This window comes from Mercenaria mercenaria, chromosome 9 (genome assembly GCF_021730395.1).
Source record: "Mercenaria mercenaria strain notata chromosome 9, MADL_Memer_1, whole genome shotgun sequence".
Classification (NCBI taxonomy): Eukaryota; Metazoa; Mollusca; class Bivalvia; order Venerida; family Veneridae; genus Mercenaria; species Mercenaria mercenaria.
Genome location: NC_069369.1, coordinates 81,519,881 through 81,534,679, shown reverse-complemented (window position 1 = coordinate 81,534,679; position 14,799 = coordinate 81,519,881). Strand labels below are relative to the sequence as shown.

The window sequence follows — 14,799 nt, the reverse complement described above, 5'->3', positions numbered from 1 at the left end:
TTTTTTGGAAAATTCACAGAATAAACGAGAACATTCCATCAGCCTCAGTTGTTAAAAGATTTTGGGTCTTTTTGGTAGAACCGGTATGGGGAAAGGACGGTTTGAATGTTTTGAAAGGGTTAAAGGGGGCCAAAATTTTATACAAATTGAAAAGAATTTAAAGAATGTTTGAAAAATAGTTGGGGGTTTTTTTATTGTCTCATCAGAGGAAATTTAAAAGAAATGTAAAACTTTTTACCCCAAATTTGTTTTTCCTTTGGGCATGTATCTCCAATTTTTTCTAGTACCGTACATTTTTGAATGATAACTTTACGGTTCACAAGTCATTTTTATTTTTTTTGGACCCTTTAAACTTAATTTTTTGTACCATCAAAGAGGCCCCCTACCTTTTGGGAAACCCCAAAAAGGGGGAGAAATTTAAAATGTTAAAATTTCATTTTTCACCCCCCCAATTTTTTTATTTGCTATTTTAATCCCATTTTTTCTATCATTAAAAATTTAAATTTTAAAATTTCATTTGAAGTTTATGACATAATCCAAATTGGAAAATACATGTAATCTCTAAATGATGCCTGCCTTTTTATGTTTTCAAAGTAATGGGGAAGGATCTTTTTAACTCAAATTTGGGAATGCCATTTGAAATAAATTTTGACGGGTCAAAGTCAGGGGGTTTTCTGTTGGGCTGTCTACAATTTTTCCTTGCTTTTTTTAAGAGAGGCTGTATTTTTTATTTAAGTAATTAAAGTTGTCGAATGAAATTTCCTTGATGAAATCATGTCGGGTAGGGAAAAAGGGTTCCCCTGGGGGAAAAAAATAGGTCAAAAAAAAAAAAACCCCTGGTTTTTCCAAATGGACCCGCATACTGTAAAAACCCTTAAAATTCGGGGGGAAAAGAAATTTCGTGGTTTTTGGGCAAAAAAGGCAATTTAGGGGATTTAATTCTTGGGTTTTTAATTTTTGAACATAAAAAAAATGGGAATTTTTTTTTTGTTGGGGTTGGGGATTTAAAATTTTTTGGGTTTAATCAACCACGAAAACCACGAAAAAATTTGTCCCCCTGAATATTAATGATTTTTTCAGGATTTCACTGAATCTTAATAAATCTTTATCATAAAGTTTTTTCCCTTTAAAAAATCATGTCAAGTTCAAGCAAATTATGTGGATACAAAACAAGGCACCCATTAAAAGAAAGGAAAAATTTGGGATGCCATTGGGGTGCATTTTGCCTTTAAATATTTATAAAATTTTGTAAAAAAGTTTCTATGATATAAACTATGTTAAAATTCGAATATTTGGTTTTAAAAAGGTCCCTTTTACAAAGCAAGAAAACCTTTTTTTATACAGTAGGGACCTGAATTTTTCAGGGGAAATTTTAAAGAAATTTCATCACAATGATTTGGTGAAATTTTTTTTCAGATTTTTATTTTGGGTTTATGGCTGGTTTAAAAAAGAAACACCTAGTCATATCAAAGAGAAAATTTTGGGATTTCCCAGGGGCTTCCCGTTTTTCGGAGCATCTTCATTAAAAAGAATTGAAAGGTTTTTTCTTTATGTAAAAACCTTTGGGGGAGTTTATACATGGGTCATTTTGGTTGGTAATACGGTCCCCTGGTCAAAAAAAAGAAAACATTTGGTTTTAGCATTTTAAAACAGGATATTCAAATTTAAAAAGACAAACGTTCTCAAGGGAAAAAGAACCCTTTAAAACCCTTTTATTCTCTTGTTTTTTGCTCTGCTATTGAAGTTTTGTAGAGTTGCCCTACTCATTCACATCGGGGTCCTTCAAATTCCCCAAAAAAAGGGTTAAAATTTTTTTGCATTTTTCTTCAAACTCTTTTATTTTTTTATGTACTTCTTCATCTAAAAAATTTTTATTCCCAATAAAAAAAAACATCATATGGCACAAAGGCCCGTCACTCTCCCACCAAAATTTCGTAATTTTCCCCCACCCCTTTTTCTTTGAAAGCACTTTCAATTTATCTCAAATAAAACCAATAAAAGTTTGAAATTTAAAATTAAAAAATAAAAGTTAGCATAATAACTGCATCAACTGACACAATGATAGGGCTCTTGCGCTGTTCTTTTTAAAGAATTGTCCCCCCTTTTACTTTGAGTAAAGGTTTAAGTTTTGAAAACACTTCCACTCATTCTAAGTCATTACTAAAAAGGTATGAGCAAACTTGACACAGTTGGGTTCCAAAAATTATCAACTACATTTTTTACAACAAGGGACATAACTCTGGAACAAATTTTTCATGAATTATACCCTTTTTATTTGGGAATTTTGGGGGAATTTTGATCAATTTTTACCAATGGTTAAATTTTACTAAATTTGGGTTTGATTCAAACTTTGAAGTAGTTTTTTCCCATTATATGACACTGGGGAAAATAAAATCTTGCACCCAAAATTTTATAAAATGCCCCCCCTTTCTTAGAATTAAACATATAAAAAATGTTTGGGCCCGCTTTATATTGCTTTTACTTTTTGTTTTTAAAAAATAGACTCTCGTTTTGTCCATTGTATCAAAACCACCTTGAATCATCTAATGTTCCAGAGATACCAAGTTTCCTAAGATGGGGCCCCTTTTCACTGTCGAACCTAAATAGTTTTGAGCGCTCTGAAATCCTTTGATAGCTCTTTTTAACTATTTTAGCAAAAAAACTGAAAAGTTCCCCCCAGAGAAGGTTTCAAACAACACCAGTTTATCAGGGTTTTTTGCTAACCCCAACCAAAAGGGTCATTTGTGAGCTTTTTTTGGGGCCTCCGTGTCCCTCATGTGTCTGTTCCGTCCCCCATTTTTTAAAAAAAAATTCTTGAAAACCAATTTGGGGGAATTTCACCAAAAATCACCGGAAAATCCCTTGGGTTTCCCCCTTTTCAAATTTTTTCAAAGAAGGGGAATTCCCTCCCGAACTTTGGTTGCCTGGGGAACCCCCAGGAAAAACTTAAAAAATTTTTTGTCCAAAAACCCCAAGGCAAAAGCCTGGATATGACATATCTAAAGGTCCTCTGTGAAAATTGTTCAAATAAGTCCCTGGGGTTTTAAAAGAGGGGCCCGCCATGGGGGTCCTAAGTTTTTTTTAAAACATTTTTTAGGAAAAAACTTTAAAATCTCTCGTCTGAAACTGCCCAAGGGCCCAGGCTTTTTAAAATTTGGTAAATGGTTAACCCCGTGGTTCCTACTGAAAAAAATTCAAAATTATCTCCTGGGGTGAAAAAGGGCCCGGGCCTGGGGGTCCCCCAATTTTTTAAAAAGACTTATTAAAGGGAACCCTTTTTAAAAAACTTCTTGTTTTAAAGGGTTTAAAGGCCTGGCCTTTTATATTTGGGATGGGAACACTATGTAGTGGACCTCTAACCCAAAATTGTTTTAAATTATGCCCCCCGGGGGGGAAAAAAGGCCCCCCCCCTGGGTTTTTCCCCCTTGTTTTATGAGTTAATAGGGAAAAAATACTTAAAAAAATTTTCAATCCTATTTTCTAGACTGCTTAATTATAATTCCTGATGACCCCCAAATGATTTTAAATTTACTTGGGCTATGACCTTGAAACCTTTTGACCTACTTTCTTGTTTTTTAAAAAACAGCCTTTAAAATTTTGGGTAAGTGTAAAATTTTTTTCACCTGAAATTTAAAGGGCTTTCAGTGACAATAAATATGAAACCCACTGACCTACCCCTTTTAAAATTTTTTTTGCTTAAGTTTGCCAAATTTTTAAAAAGTTGGGTCATATAAAAAAAAAAAAAAAAATCAGGGGACGATTGGGTTCATGACGCTCTTTTTAAAAATTTACCCTAATTTTGTTTTGGGTGGGCGGATACTAAATGGTTTTCACACTGGCCTTCCCCCCCTGAGGCTGGGTTCGATCCCCGACAGCTACTCGGGAATTTCCCGAAACGCTTTTTAGGGTTCCCCCCCAACTAAAGGGGTTTTTTACTGGGCCCGAACCCAGGCCCAAACCTTTCGGGGACAGTTTCTATAACCCCTTGGCCCCTTTTTAAAAAAAACCCGGCTGTCTATTTTGAAATACAGGCTAAGTTAGCCGGACAAGCCGTATCTGATTTTGATATTCGGGCAGGGGGGTTTTTTCTCACTCTGTCCCCTCTGGGGCGATCCTCTTGTCTGTAAATAGAGGGGGAAAGGGTTTTCGCCCTGGGTTTTCCCGCATTTTAAAAAAAATAAAAGGGAAAGCGGGCCCTTTTAACGTGAAAAATTTATCATGAAAAGGGCGCTATATAAAACTTTGGGATAATAATAAAAATAATAGTCTTGTATCATTTTAAAAAAGGGTTGATTAGCTATTTGGGGGCCTTAGGAAAAAAATGTCACACCAAAGGGGTAGGGTATAAAAATTTTTGTGTTAAAAAGTTTTGCTTTATTTTAAAATAATTTCATTCACATTACCCCCCTTTTGTGACCTCTACAAAATATACAATAATTGTTCCTAGTATTCCAGGTTTGTGCATTTATCCCCCCTATCTTTTTTTTTCATTTTAAAAACAACTTTTGAAACCAAGAAGTATTTTAAAGATACTTTTAAAAAACTGAATTTCGTGGCCGTCTTTCAAAGATCAAGCCCAAGCGATAAAAATTTTTGCAAAAAATTTAAAACCGGGGTTTTTACCCGTAATTTATTCAGGGCCTTTTAAACCCAAAAAGCGTTTCAGTTCCCCACATGTAAATGACATGGACATGTGATTAGGCTAAAAAAAGGGAAAAAGAAATTTTCCCCTTATTTTTGATCTATAATGCTTATTGTTTATATTTAAAATAAATTCCCATAATAACTATAAAACAATAAGTCTTGATATTTAGCAAATGATGGGAAAGGTTTTTGGGTTTCCCTTTTTTTTCAAATTTAAAGCCCTTTTTAAATCAGAAATGGATAAATTTTTTGGTGTGTGACATGTTTTTAATGGGCAGGTTTTTTTATGTATTGGGAAAATTTTGGAAAAATTTGCTGAAACATGGATTTAGTTTTGAAAATTTTGGGGTGTGATACAAAGGGGGTTTTAAAGTTTTTTAGGGGGGGAAAAAACACACCCCTTATATAAAAATGCTAATAATAAAAAAAGAAACATTGAAATTTCCCAATCGAATCCCTAATTTATGGTTTTGATTTTTTTTATAAAACCGGGTACATAACAGTGAAAATTTTGACATTTGGGTGTGATAAAAAAAGGGGTTTTAATGTTTAAAAAATTATGTAAGGGTTTAAAAAAGGGCCCTGCCCCTTTTGTGATATTTTACTATATAAAATAAGGGTAATATATAAAAAATAAAATTGAATTTCCCCCTCCCTCTGAACCAATTAAACTATGGTTTGATTTTTTTATATAAACCTAATATTAATTTTTTACAAATTAAACTTTAAAAACCTCCTAAAGGGCTTTTTAGAGAAATCTCTTTCCCTACCCCTTCACCTTCAAAAAAAACCTTCAACCAAAAGATATCTGACTTTAAAAACCCCTTACCTGTCTCTAGTTAGTTTGTGAAAGTTTTTTTAGATCAATTACAAAGATTTACCATTGTAACAAGAGATTGACACATACAAAAACGGGGTTTTTTCCCGTGCAGATCCAGACAAAAACATTTAAAAAGGGGGTAAAAAAAGAATTAACTTAGGATCACTCCCGGGAAAGCTATGCATTTTTTTTTGGCCTTTTACATAAAGAGAAGAATAATACCTTGTTTAATCTTAAAGGGAAGTGTTTAGAATAGGGGAAAAAGTGGAATGATTTAATTATGATATAATTTTAAAAGTCTTTTTGCCTGTCCATGGTACCCACCTTCCTTTCCCGTGTGTAACAGCAACAATTCTCTGGTAGTACACCACATTTTTACAACTGAGCCAGCTCGAGAAAAACGGTGGTTTAAATTTTCCCTGCACATTTAAGGGATTTAATCATGTATACTTAAAATGAAAAATATTTATTGTTATGTTTTTTGGGTTTGAAAAAATGTTCAGGGAAAAAACGGGTTTGGGTTTTCTGGGTTTTCACCCCTCATGCCACATTTTATCCTATATAGTTTTTGCAAAAAAAAAAACGCCACCAAAAAACAAAAAAAAATGAAACAGGGGTTTTTTTTTTCATCTTCTTGAGAAAAAAAATCCCGGGGGGATTTCACAAAAAATTTTTTTTTTGGTTTTTTTATATCCAGGATTATATGGGGCTCTACAATTTCTTGGGAAAAAAGGGGGGTACCCGTAAAAATTTAAGATTTGATTTTGGGGATTATTTTTCCCTACTAAATTAAAATAAAAACCGGGTTTTTTAAAATTTTAAAAAACTTTTCATGATAGTCTATGTTGTAACCTTTTAAATAAATAAAAAATTTTTTAACAATTTTAAAGTTAAAGTATTGATCCCATTTAAGATTTCGGGTATTTACTATACCTTTGGGTCAATAAGTGGTAATGTTTAAAAGGGGGGAAACCCAAACATATCGCTTCGTCCGAAAACTTACTTGCTATGTTTTTAAAATTCTTTGTGGATTGCTCTTGCCCCCCCGCGTCCTTCCTCGGGAATTTGATGTACTGTCTCTTAGTGAACAAAAATTTCGGTGTGGTTCTCCGAACAGGGCCCCAGAAAAACCCCCGACTTGGAGACCCGTTTAATGTCTCCAATAACAAGATAATGGGCTTTCCCCCTGGCAAAAAACTTGGGGCGTAACCAGGAATATATCTGGGGGGGGAAGGGGAGACGAACGAAAAGTCGGGCTCTCCAACGCGTTGAAAATCATTCCCAATAGAAAAACAATAGATTCCGGATGGAATCTGTAGCGTTGCCTAATCTCGGAGCGTGATAAAACCTCAAGAGGGTTTATACGATCGGGTATAACCCTTTCTACTCGCTGTCTACGGCGCAATCTCTCGAGGCGTCTTACAAAGTCGGCCATATTTGAGTAGATAACAACAATTTGAGGAAGCCATAGAGCTGTCTCAAATTAACAGACTCAACTCAAGGTTTGAGTACTTACATGAGTCGATAAAATGTTCGTGAAACGCATCTCAAATAATTACTCAACTTAAGTCAAAAGATGAGTACACTATTGAGTTTAAGTCATTACAACAGACTTAAGTTTTTTTGTGAAACCGGGGCCTGTTCCCACCAGGATTTTTAAGCTTGGTGGCAAGACTGACACAAATAAATTAGGGCAAGGTGAGAAACTGGGTTTAGGAAGTTTGTTATAATAAACCATATCCTGCTGCTGAATTCATTAAAAACTAGCTCAATTCATTGAAATGTCGATCACATTCTGTTGTTCATATCACATTCTGTCATTCACATTGCATGAACAAAAAAAAATAAAATTCATTTTTTGTTCTTAACCACATTTTGTTTTATAAATCCCACATATCAATGTTTGAATCAGCGTCCCAGTCATACAGATCATCAGACAAAACAACTATGACATCATTTACATGGCTACATGTGCCTGTTGCCAAAACAGCGGCATCTTACCTCAAAGCAGTGTTACCATAACTTTGGGTGCCTTAACTTTAGCTGTTCAAGTAAAATGAACATCAGTGAAAAACGTAGTATTTATTAGAACACTTTCAACAATTTTCTAATATAAAACCTGACTGAAGTTACTCAGAAGGTTCAGTAACAATTCCAGAGACTCATCTTTATGGCAACAGATGATTTAAAGTTTTAGGAATAAATAAAATTTTCACAGAGTAATATAATATTATTATTGATAATTCTGTATGTAAGTACCTCCATACTATGTAAGCTGACTTTAAAGTCACCTTTCTTGGCCCGTCTAATGTTCTCTTCCATCTGTGTAATTTGTTCTAACATACATTCCACCAAGTCCGACCTTGTTTCAAGTAACTCCGGGGCAAATTTTTCATTCAACCATGCCTGAAAAAGTTAAAACAAAACAGTGAGACGAAGCAATTGGTTTATAACAATACTAACAGCAACTGTGTTTAGTTTAACAAGGCAGTCTGAAAGACAGCTAAATCCCCCGCCACTGTTATGGATAGTGAAAGGGTAAACCTTTGACCTTGAGCTGTGACCCTGACCTTGAACTGACATGGCTGACTCATGAATTCTGCACATCGTCTTGATGAGGTGATCATTTGACCCAAGTTTGATGAAAATCCTTCAAGGGGTTTAGGAGATACAGAGTGGACTCAAAATGGAAGGCTCAAACCTTCGACCCTAAGTTGTGACCTTGACCTTGAGCCGGTATGGCTGACTCGTTAATTCTGAACATCGTCTTGATGAGGTGATCATTTGACCCAAATTTCATAAAATTCCTTCAAGGGGTTTAGGAGATATAGAGCGGACACGAAATGTAAGGCTAAAACCTTTGACCTTGAGCCGGTATGGCTGACTCGTTAATTCTGAACATCGTCCTGATGAGGTGATCATTTGACCCAAATTTCATAAAATTCCTTCAAGGGGTTTAGGAGATATATAGCGGACACGAAATGTAAGGCTAAAACCTTTGACTTGAGCCGGCATGGCTGACTCATGAGTTCTGCACATCATCTTGGATAGGTGATCATTTGACCAAGGCTTCATATGAATCCTTCAAGGGGATTAAGAGATACAGAGCGGACACAAGGTCAAACCTTTGACCCTGAGTTGTGACCTTGACCTTAAGCCAACAAGGCTGACTAATGAGTTCTGCACATCGCCTGGATGAGGTGATCATTTGACCCAAGTTTGATGAAAATCCTTCAAGGTGTTTAGGAGATACAGAGCGGACACAAAATGGAAGGCTAAAATCTTTGACCTTGAGTTGTGACCTTGACCTTGAGCCGACAAGGCTGACTCATGAGTTCTGCACATCGTCTTGATGAGGAAATCATTGGACCCAAATTTCACGAAAATCCTTCAAGGGGTTTAGGAGATATGGAGTGGACACGGAAGTGTTACGGACAGACGGAAGGATGGACGGAGACCATTCCTATAACCCCCCACCACTCATGGCGGGGGATTAATAAAATAAAACTTTAGATATTTGGGAAAAAACAAGTAGCTGCGTTCAATAAACGCTTGATGCCCCCCGATGGCATCCTTGTCGATAGATTTTGCACCTAAGTCCAAAACGAGGTCAAGGTCAAGGCCAAACTGAGGTCAGGTGATGTTTGAAGATGAGAAATGGTCACAGTTTACATCTGTATTAGTATCAATTCATTCTTGTAAGGGGTATTGATGCTAGACGAAACGGTCCCATCTGGTTAACCAAGAGATGGCCCATATAAAGCAACCTAAGTCCAAAATGAGGTCAAGGTCAAACTGAGGTCAGGTGATGTCTGAAGATGAGGAATGGTCACAGGTTACATCTGCATTAGTATCAACTCATTCTAGTAAGGGGTAATGATGCTAGACAAAACAGTCCCATTTGGTTAACCTCGTACGGACGGACGAACGAACGAACGAACGGACAGACGGACAGGACAATCACTATATGCCTCCCGCATCAGTAGATCAGTAGATGCTGGGGGCATAAAAATCAGTTTTTGTCAAAGTCACATTTGTAATTATTACACAAGTTCCACTTTATATTATAAGCGTTATCCTTGTATTTTTTTAGTTTAATCATATTTTATTGCTCTCTGTTTCAATATTACACACAATATTACATACATTTTTAACACACAACAAAAAACAAAAGGGTTGGGCTACGAGTTATTTCAACATCAGCATACAGCCCTTCCCATAATCCTTGTATCTATTCATTCTTGTGAGAACAAGAGCTGTCTCCATAGGATGACACATGCCCCCATTGGCACTTTGAATGAATAGTTATGGCCGATGTTAGAGTTTAGGACCTTTGACCTACGGATCTGGGTCTTGCGCGCGACACGTCGTCTTACTTTGCCACACATTCATGCGTAGTTATTTTAAAATCCATGCATGAATGACAAAGATATGGACCGGACATGCCCATCATTGCACTATCATGAAATATGACCTTAACGTCTAAGTGTGACCTTGACTTTTGAGCTATGGACCTGGGTCTTGCGCACGACATATCATCTTACTGTGGTACACATTCATGCCCAATAGTTTTAAAATCCATGCATGAATGACAAAGATATGGACCGGACACGCCCATCAATGCACAATCATGAAATATGACCTTTAACGTCTAAGTGTGACCTTGACCTTTGAGCTACAGACCTGGGTCTGAAATCTATATTTTCACACTGTGAGAGATATAGCTCCACCCCCTCATACATTGTATGAATTTTAAATTATTTGCTTAAAACAATATGAAAATTGTAGTCGCACTTTGTTCTTTATAGTATATTTCTCAATTCAAATTATTTTACTTAATGAGAATTTCATAACATTATGCAGCAAAAAATAAAACAAGAGCACCGCCTTGCGGGTGCTGACGCTCATCTGATTTTTTTTGTGTAATAGAAATATTGTCCTACCCATGATTTTCTAAGTCTAAAAAGGGCCATCATTCTTGCAAAAAGCAGGATAGAGTTATGTTTCTTGATGTACAGTGTCCACTTATGATGGTGAAAAACTGTTGCAAGTTTTAAAGCAATAGCTTTGATAGTTTATGAGAAAAGTTGACTTAAACATAATACTCAACCAAGAAATGATTTTCTAAGTCCAAAAGGGGCAATAATTATTGCAAAAAGCAGGATGGAGTTATGTTGCTTGCTGTACAGGGTCAGCTTATGATGGTGAACAAGTGTTGCAAGTTTCAAAGCAATAGCTTTGATAGTTTAAGAGAAAAAGTTGACCTAAACATAAAACTTAACCAAGAAATCTGATATTTTCTAAGTCCAAAAGGGGCCATAAATCTTGCAAAAAGCAGGACAGAGTTATGTTTCTTGCTATACAGGGTCAACTTATGATGGTGAACAAGTATTGCAAGTTTTAAAGCAATAGCTTTGATAGTTTAGGATAAAAGCTGACCTAAACATAAAACTTAACCAAGAAAACTGATTTTCTAAGTCCAAAAGGGGCAATAAATCTTGCAAAAAGCAAGATGGAGTTATGTTTCTTGATGTACAGGGTCTGCTTATGATGGTGAACAAGTATTCCAAGTTTCAAAGCAATAGCTTTGATAGTTTAGGAGAAAAGTTGACCTAAACATAAAACTTAACCAAGAAATCTGATATTTTCTAAGTACAAAAGGGGCCATAAATCTTGCAAAAAGCAAGATGGAGTTATGTTTCTTGCTATACAGGGTCAGCTTATGATGGTGAACAAGTATTCCAAGTTTCAAAGCAATAGCTTTGATAGTTTAGGAGAAAAGCTGACCTAAACATAAAACTTAACCAGGCAACGCCGACGCAGACGCCGACGCCGACACCGACGCCGACGCCGACGCCGACAACCGCTCAAGTGATGACAATAACTCATCATTTTTTTTCAAAAAATCAGATGAGCTAATAAAATGAAACTTTATGTTGTGTGCGTCTTTCTTTAACGTCACAACACGTCTGACATCATGTCTGTTTACGCACGTCTGTTTCCCGCGCTGAGATTAAAAATTGTTGCAAAATGCACATCTCAACGTAATTGAACATAAAATAAAAAGAAAATTTGTTTGTTTTTCGTGAATATTGAATATATCTCACCTCGAAGTGAGAAAATGTTCACATTTTCACTTGCGCTACGCGCTCGTGACAATATTTGAAATTTTCTCACTTCTCAGTGACATATATTCCATATTCACTCAAAACAAACAAATATCCTCTATATATTTTGCAATTAAGTACTGGTTTACATAATTTAAAACGACGGGAAAAGAAGTTTTTCAAATAATATCTAGCATACGCAACTATTCGCAAGGTCAGGGTAGAGGCTAGCTCTCCATGTTACTTCAAGGGAGGTTACTCAGAGCGGTGTCAAAGTAAACAATGTTGATCGCATTATTACGATATTTGCTTATTTTCTGCTTTATTTTGCCGCAGATTTGGGTAGAATTTTATTTTTACTTTTATGGAAATATAGAAATCGGAACCTATTCTTTACGAAACGGTACATACCGGTACTTTTTGAAGTGATTATTCGGTACTGTACCGATACTGGCTACCAGTGTCCAACCCTACGCATGACATGTCGCCTCATTTCAAAATCCCTTGATGAATGGCAGAGTTATGAACCAGACACAAAACAAGACCCTGTTAACCTTTGAGTTCTAAGTGTGTCCTTGACCTTGGAGCTAGGGGTCTGGGACTTGCGCATGACGCATCATCTCATTATGGTAAACATTTATGCCAAGTTACTTAAAATCCCTTTGATGGCAGAGTTACAGCACGGACAAGAATTTATACGGACAGATAGATGCACACACGCATGCACACATGTGTACATGGATGGACAGTGCGGATTTAATATGCTCACTTTTGGGGGCACAAAAAGCAGAAAATTTGCAAAATGAAAGGGAAAGTAGAGCTGTCAAAATGACTTGAAATGTTTAAAAAAATATAAAAGTTAACTATTTTTCATTTCCCCGAGTACCTAGATAAGAACGATAGACTAACAAAAAAATAAATTTACAGGTATTTTTGGCTAAAATATTCGGCAAAATTCGGCCCTATTCCCCCCTCTGAAAAGTATGTTATTTTCCCATTTTAAAAAAAATTTTCCCCTCGCCAGAGAATACATCAAGCGATGTGGTGACGGGTTTTGTTCGATACCGTGTGGCGACGGGTTTTATTCAATACCAAGTACTATCACGTGAAACTGAAACTGAAACTGAAACTGCTTTATTTGATTAAACGCCTAATTTTACACATTGTATATTCACTGGCGTTGTACATTATATTTTACCAGCTTTATATAGCGCCTAAGGCGCTTTACATAGTTCAAATGCAGCCACACAAGACGCATAATTCATCCTCTACTAGTACAGACACAGAGCGATCTGACCAGAGGGACAGAGTGAGACAAAGCCCCCACGACAGAGAGATCAGAAATCAGATACAGGCTTATCCGGCTAACTTAGCCTAGCTCGTTTCGAATAGACAGCCTGGTTCTTTAACGTGCCCAGTGTATAGCACTGATACACGCAAGGACTGCCTGGGTTCCTGACCAGTACACCTCTAGTTGGGTGGGAAACACTGAAAAGCGTTTCTGAAAATTCCCGAGTAGCTGCCAGGGATTGAACCCCGACCTCAGGATTGGAAGGCCAGTGTGCAAACCACTGAGCTATCCGTCCACCGTATCACGTGGGCACTTTCCACATTCATTTTGTTTTCACAGTCAAGCGTCCCGCCAATGGCTTCAAAATGTCGCACAACGCGAAGTCTAGCCTGAAAAAGAGACAAAATACGGCTAAAGGGTCTAAGAAAATTGACATTCTGTTAAATCAGAGACTTCTATCTCAAAGGTACTTCCCATCTGCGTGGTGCATTATCCTTTTTGACGTGACATCTCGGCAAATCAAGAGAAATCGAGGATATGAATTTTCCATTGACAACTTGTCAAATCAAAGGCCTGAAGGGCCTGAGTCGGCTAATGATTGATGTACTGACCGTATAGTCTACCAGTTTCAGTTTGTTTTTAGTTTTTTTCCCCAACTAAAGAGAGATTTTGTTACAATAAATGAAATGAACATTCGGTTGATGCCTAGTAAAACTTTGATTGACATTATACAAGAATTTAAACCCATTGGCAATATATTTCTCTAAAATTGAAGAGTGGTTCGCAGAAATAAAAATGTTGCTTTAAATTGCAGTCAGATTTTGAAATGGGCATTGCGGCAGGTGGTAAAAGGGCAAATGTATCAAACTGTAAAGTGGCAATACGGGGGAAGGGTGTGGGAGGATACCCCCTCCTGCAAGTAGGGTTTGGAGTATCACCACAAGAAATTTTTGAATATGTAGACCCTTGATACAGCCTTTGGTGCGATTTTAACTGAAAATCTTACGTTTCAATTTCTAAATATTACCTAGATTCTTTCTAGTATTACAATATCCAAAGTATGACTGTCACTTCATCTTTTTACTTTCAGATCATGCCTCAGGACTAGAATATGAGTCTGATATAGATTATATGTAGGTGTTATAAAAATAAATTCTAGAATCATTTCTGTTACAATAATATCTATCATGTCTGTTACTTGAATGTTAAAATTTCATAGCACAGCTCGATATTTACCCAAAATATTATATCCGGATACGATTACACTTTTCTCCAGTTTCAACAATATGTTTTACAAATTGTGATGATACGAAGACATTTAGCAGCAATTGGCAGTAGCTGACATTGAAGTTTACGGTTAAATTACCTCTTATTTAAATCTTTTCATAAAAAAGTTGTTTCGTTTCGTCAAAGCAGCCAAACAGACGATCTACTTTCGATTTCAAAAACTAAAAATACAATTTAATGTTTCGCCGATTTGTTTATTTCTCGAAAAATAAGAAATAAACTCATTTTTAATATCAGTAGTAATTAAACAAACCAGTAAGAGCTTCTTCTTTCGATAATTTATCCGTTTACTAACTGCAAAATTCAACCCACGCAAAGTCGTAAAGGCGTTGTTATAAACAGGTCACGCGTGTTCGCCAACAAGTGTCCAGAATGTAGTTAGGATTCATCCGCGAAGTCTCGCGGAATAATTAACATACTGCACATATCTTATTCGGGTCATTTAAAATGAAGCTGTCATAATTTACTTTTATCGATGTGGTAAACTCTTTGATAAGAGACATTCTAATGCTTTGAGAGGTACCCACTCAATAAAATACTAGCAGTATGTTCTGGAACTATATTTTGTCTTTCGCTGGATGTTACGCAAGCTTGGTAAGCCTGCGCAATTCATAAAATGCGCAGTGCAATAAATTTGTTATTTGCGCAAT

General features: G+C 36.2%; 1 protein-coding gene across 1 annotated transcript in view; it reads right to left on the bottom strand.

Moving 5' to 3' along the window:
- The window catches only part of LOC123547592 (DNA replication complex GINS protein SLD5-like), a 141,571-nt gene that overhangs the window by 110,623 nt on the left and 16,149 nt on the right, over positions 1-14,799 (bottom strand). Inside the window, exon 2 of the mRNA XM_045334819.2 lies at positions 7,724-7,870. Coding sequence (XP_045190754.2) covers positions 7,724-7,870 — 147 coding nt within the window. The remainder of the gene's footprint in view (positions 1-7,723; positions 7,871-14,799) is intronic.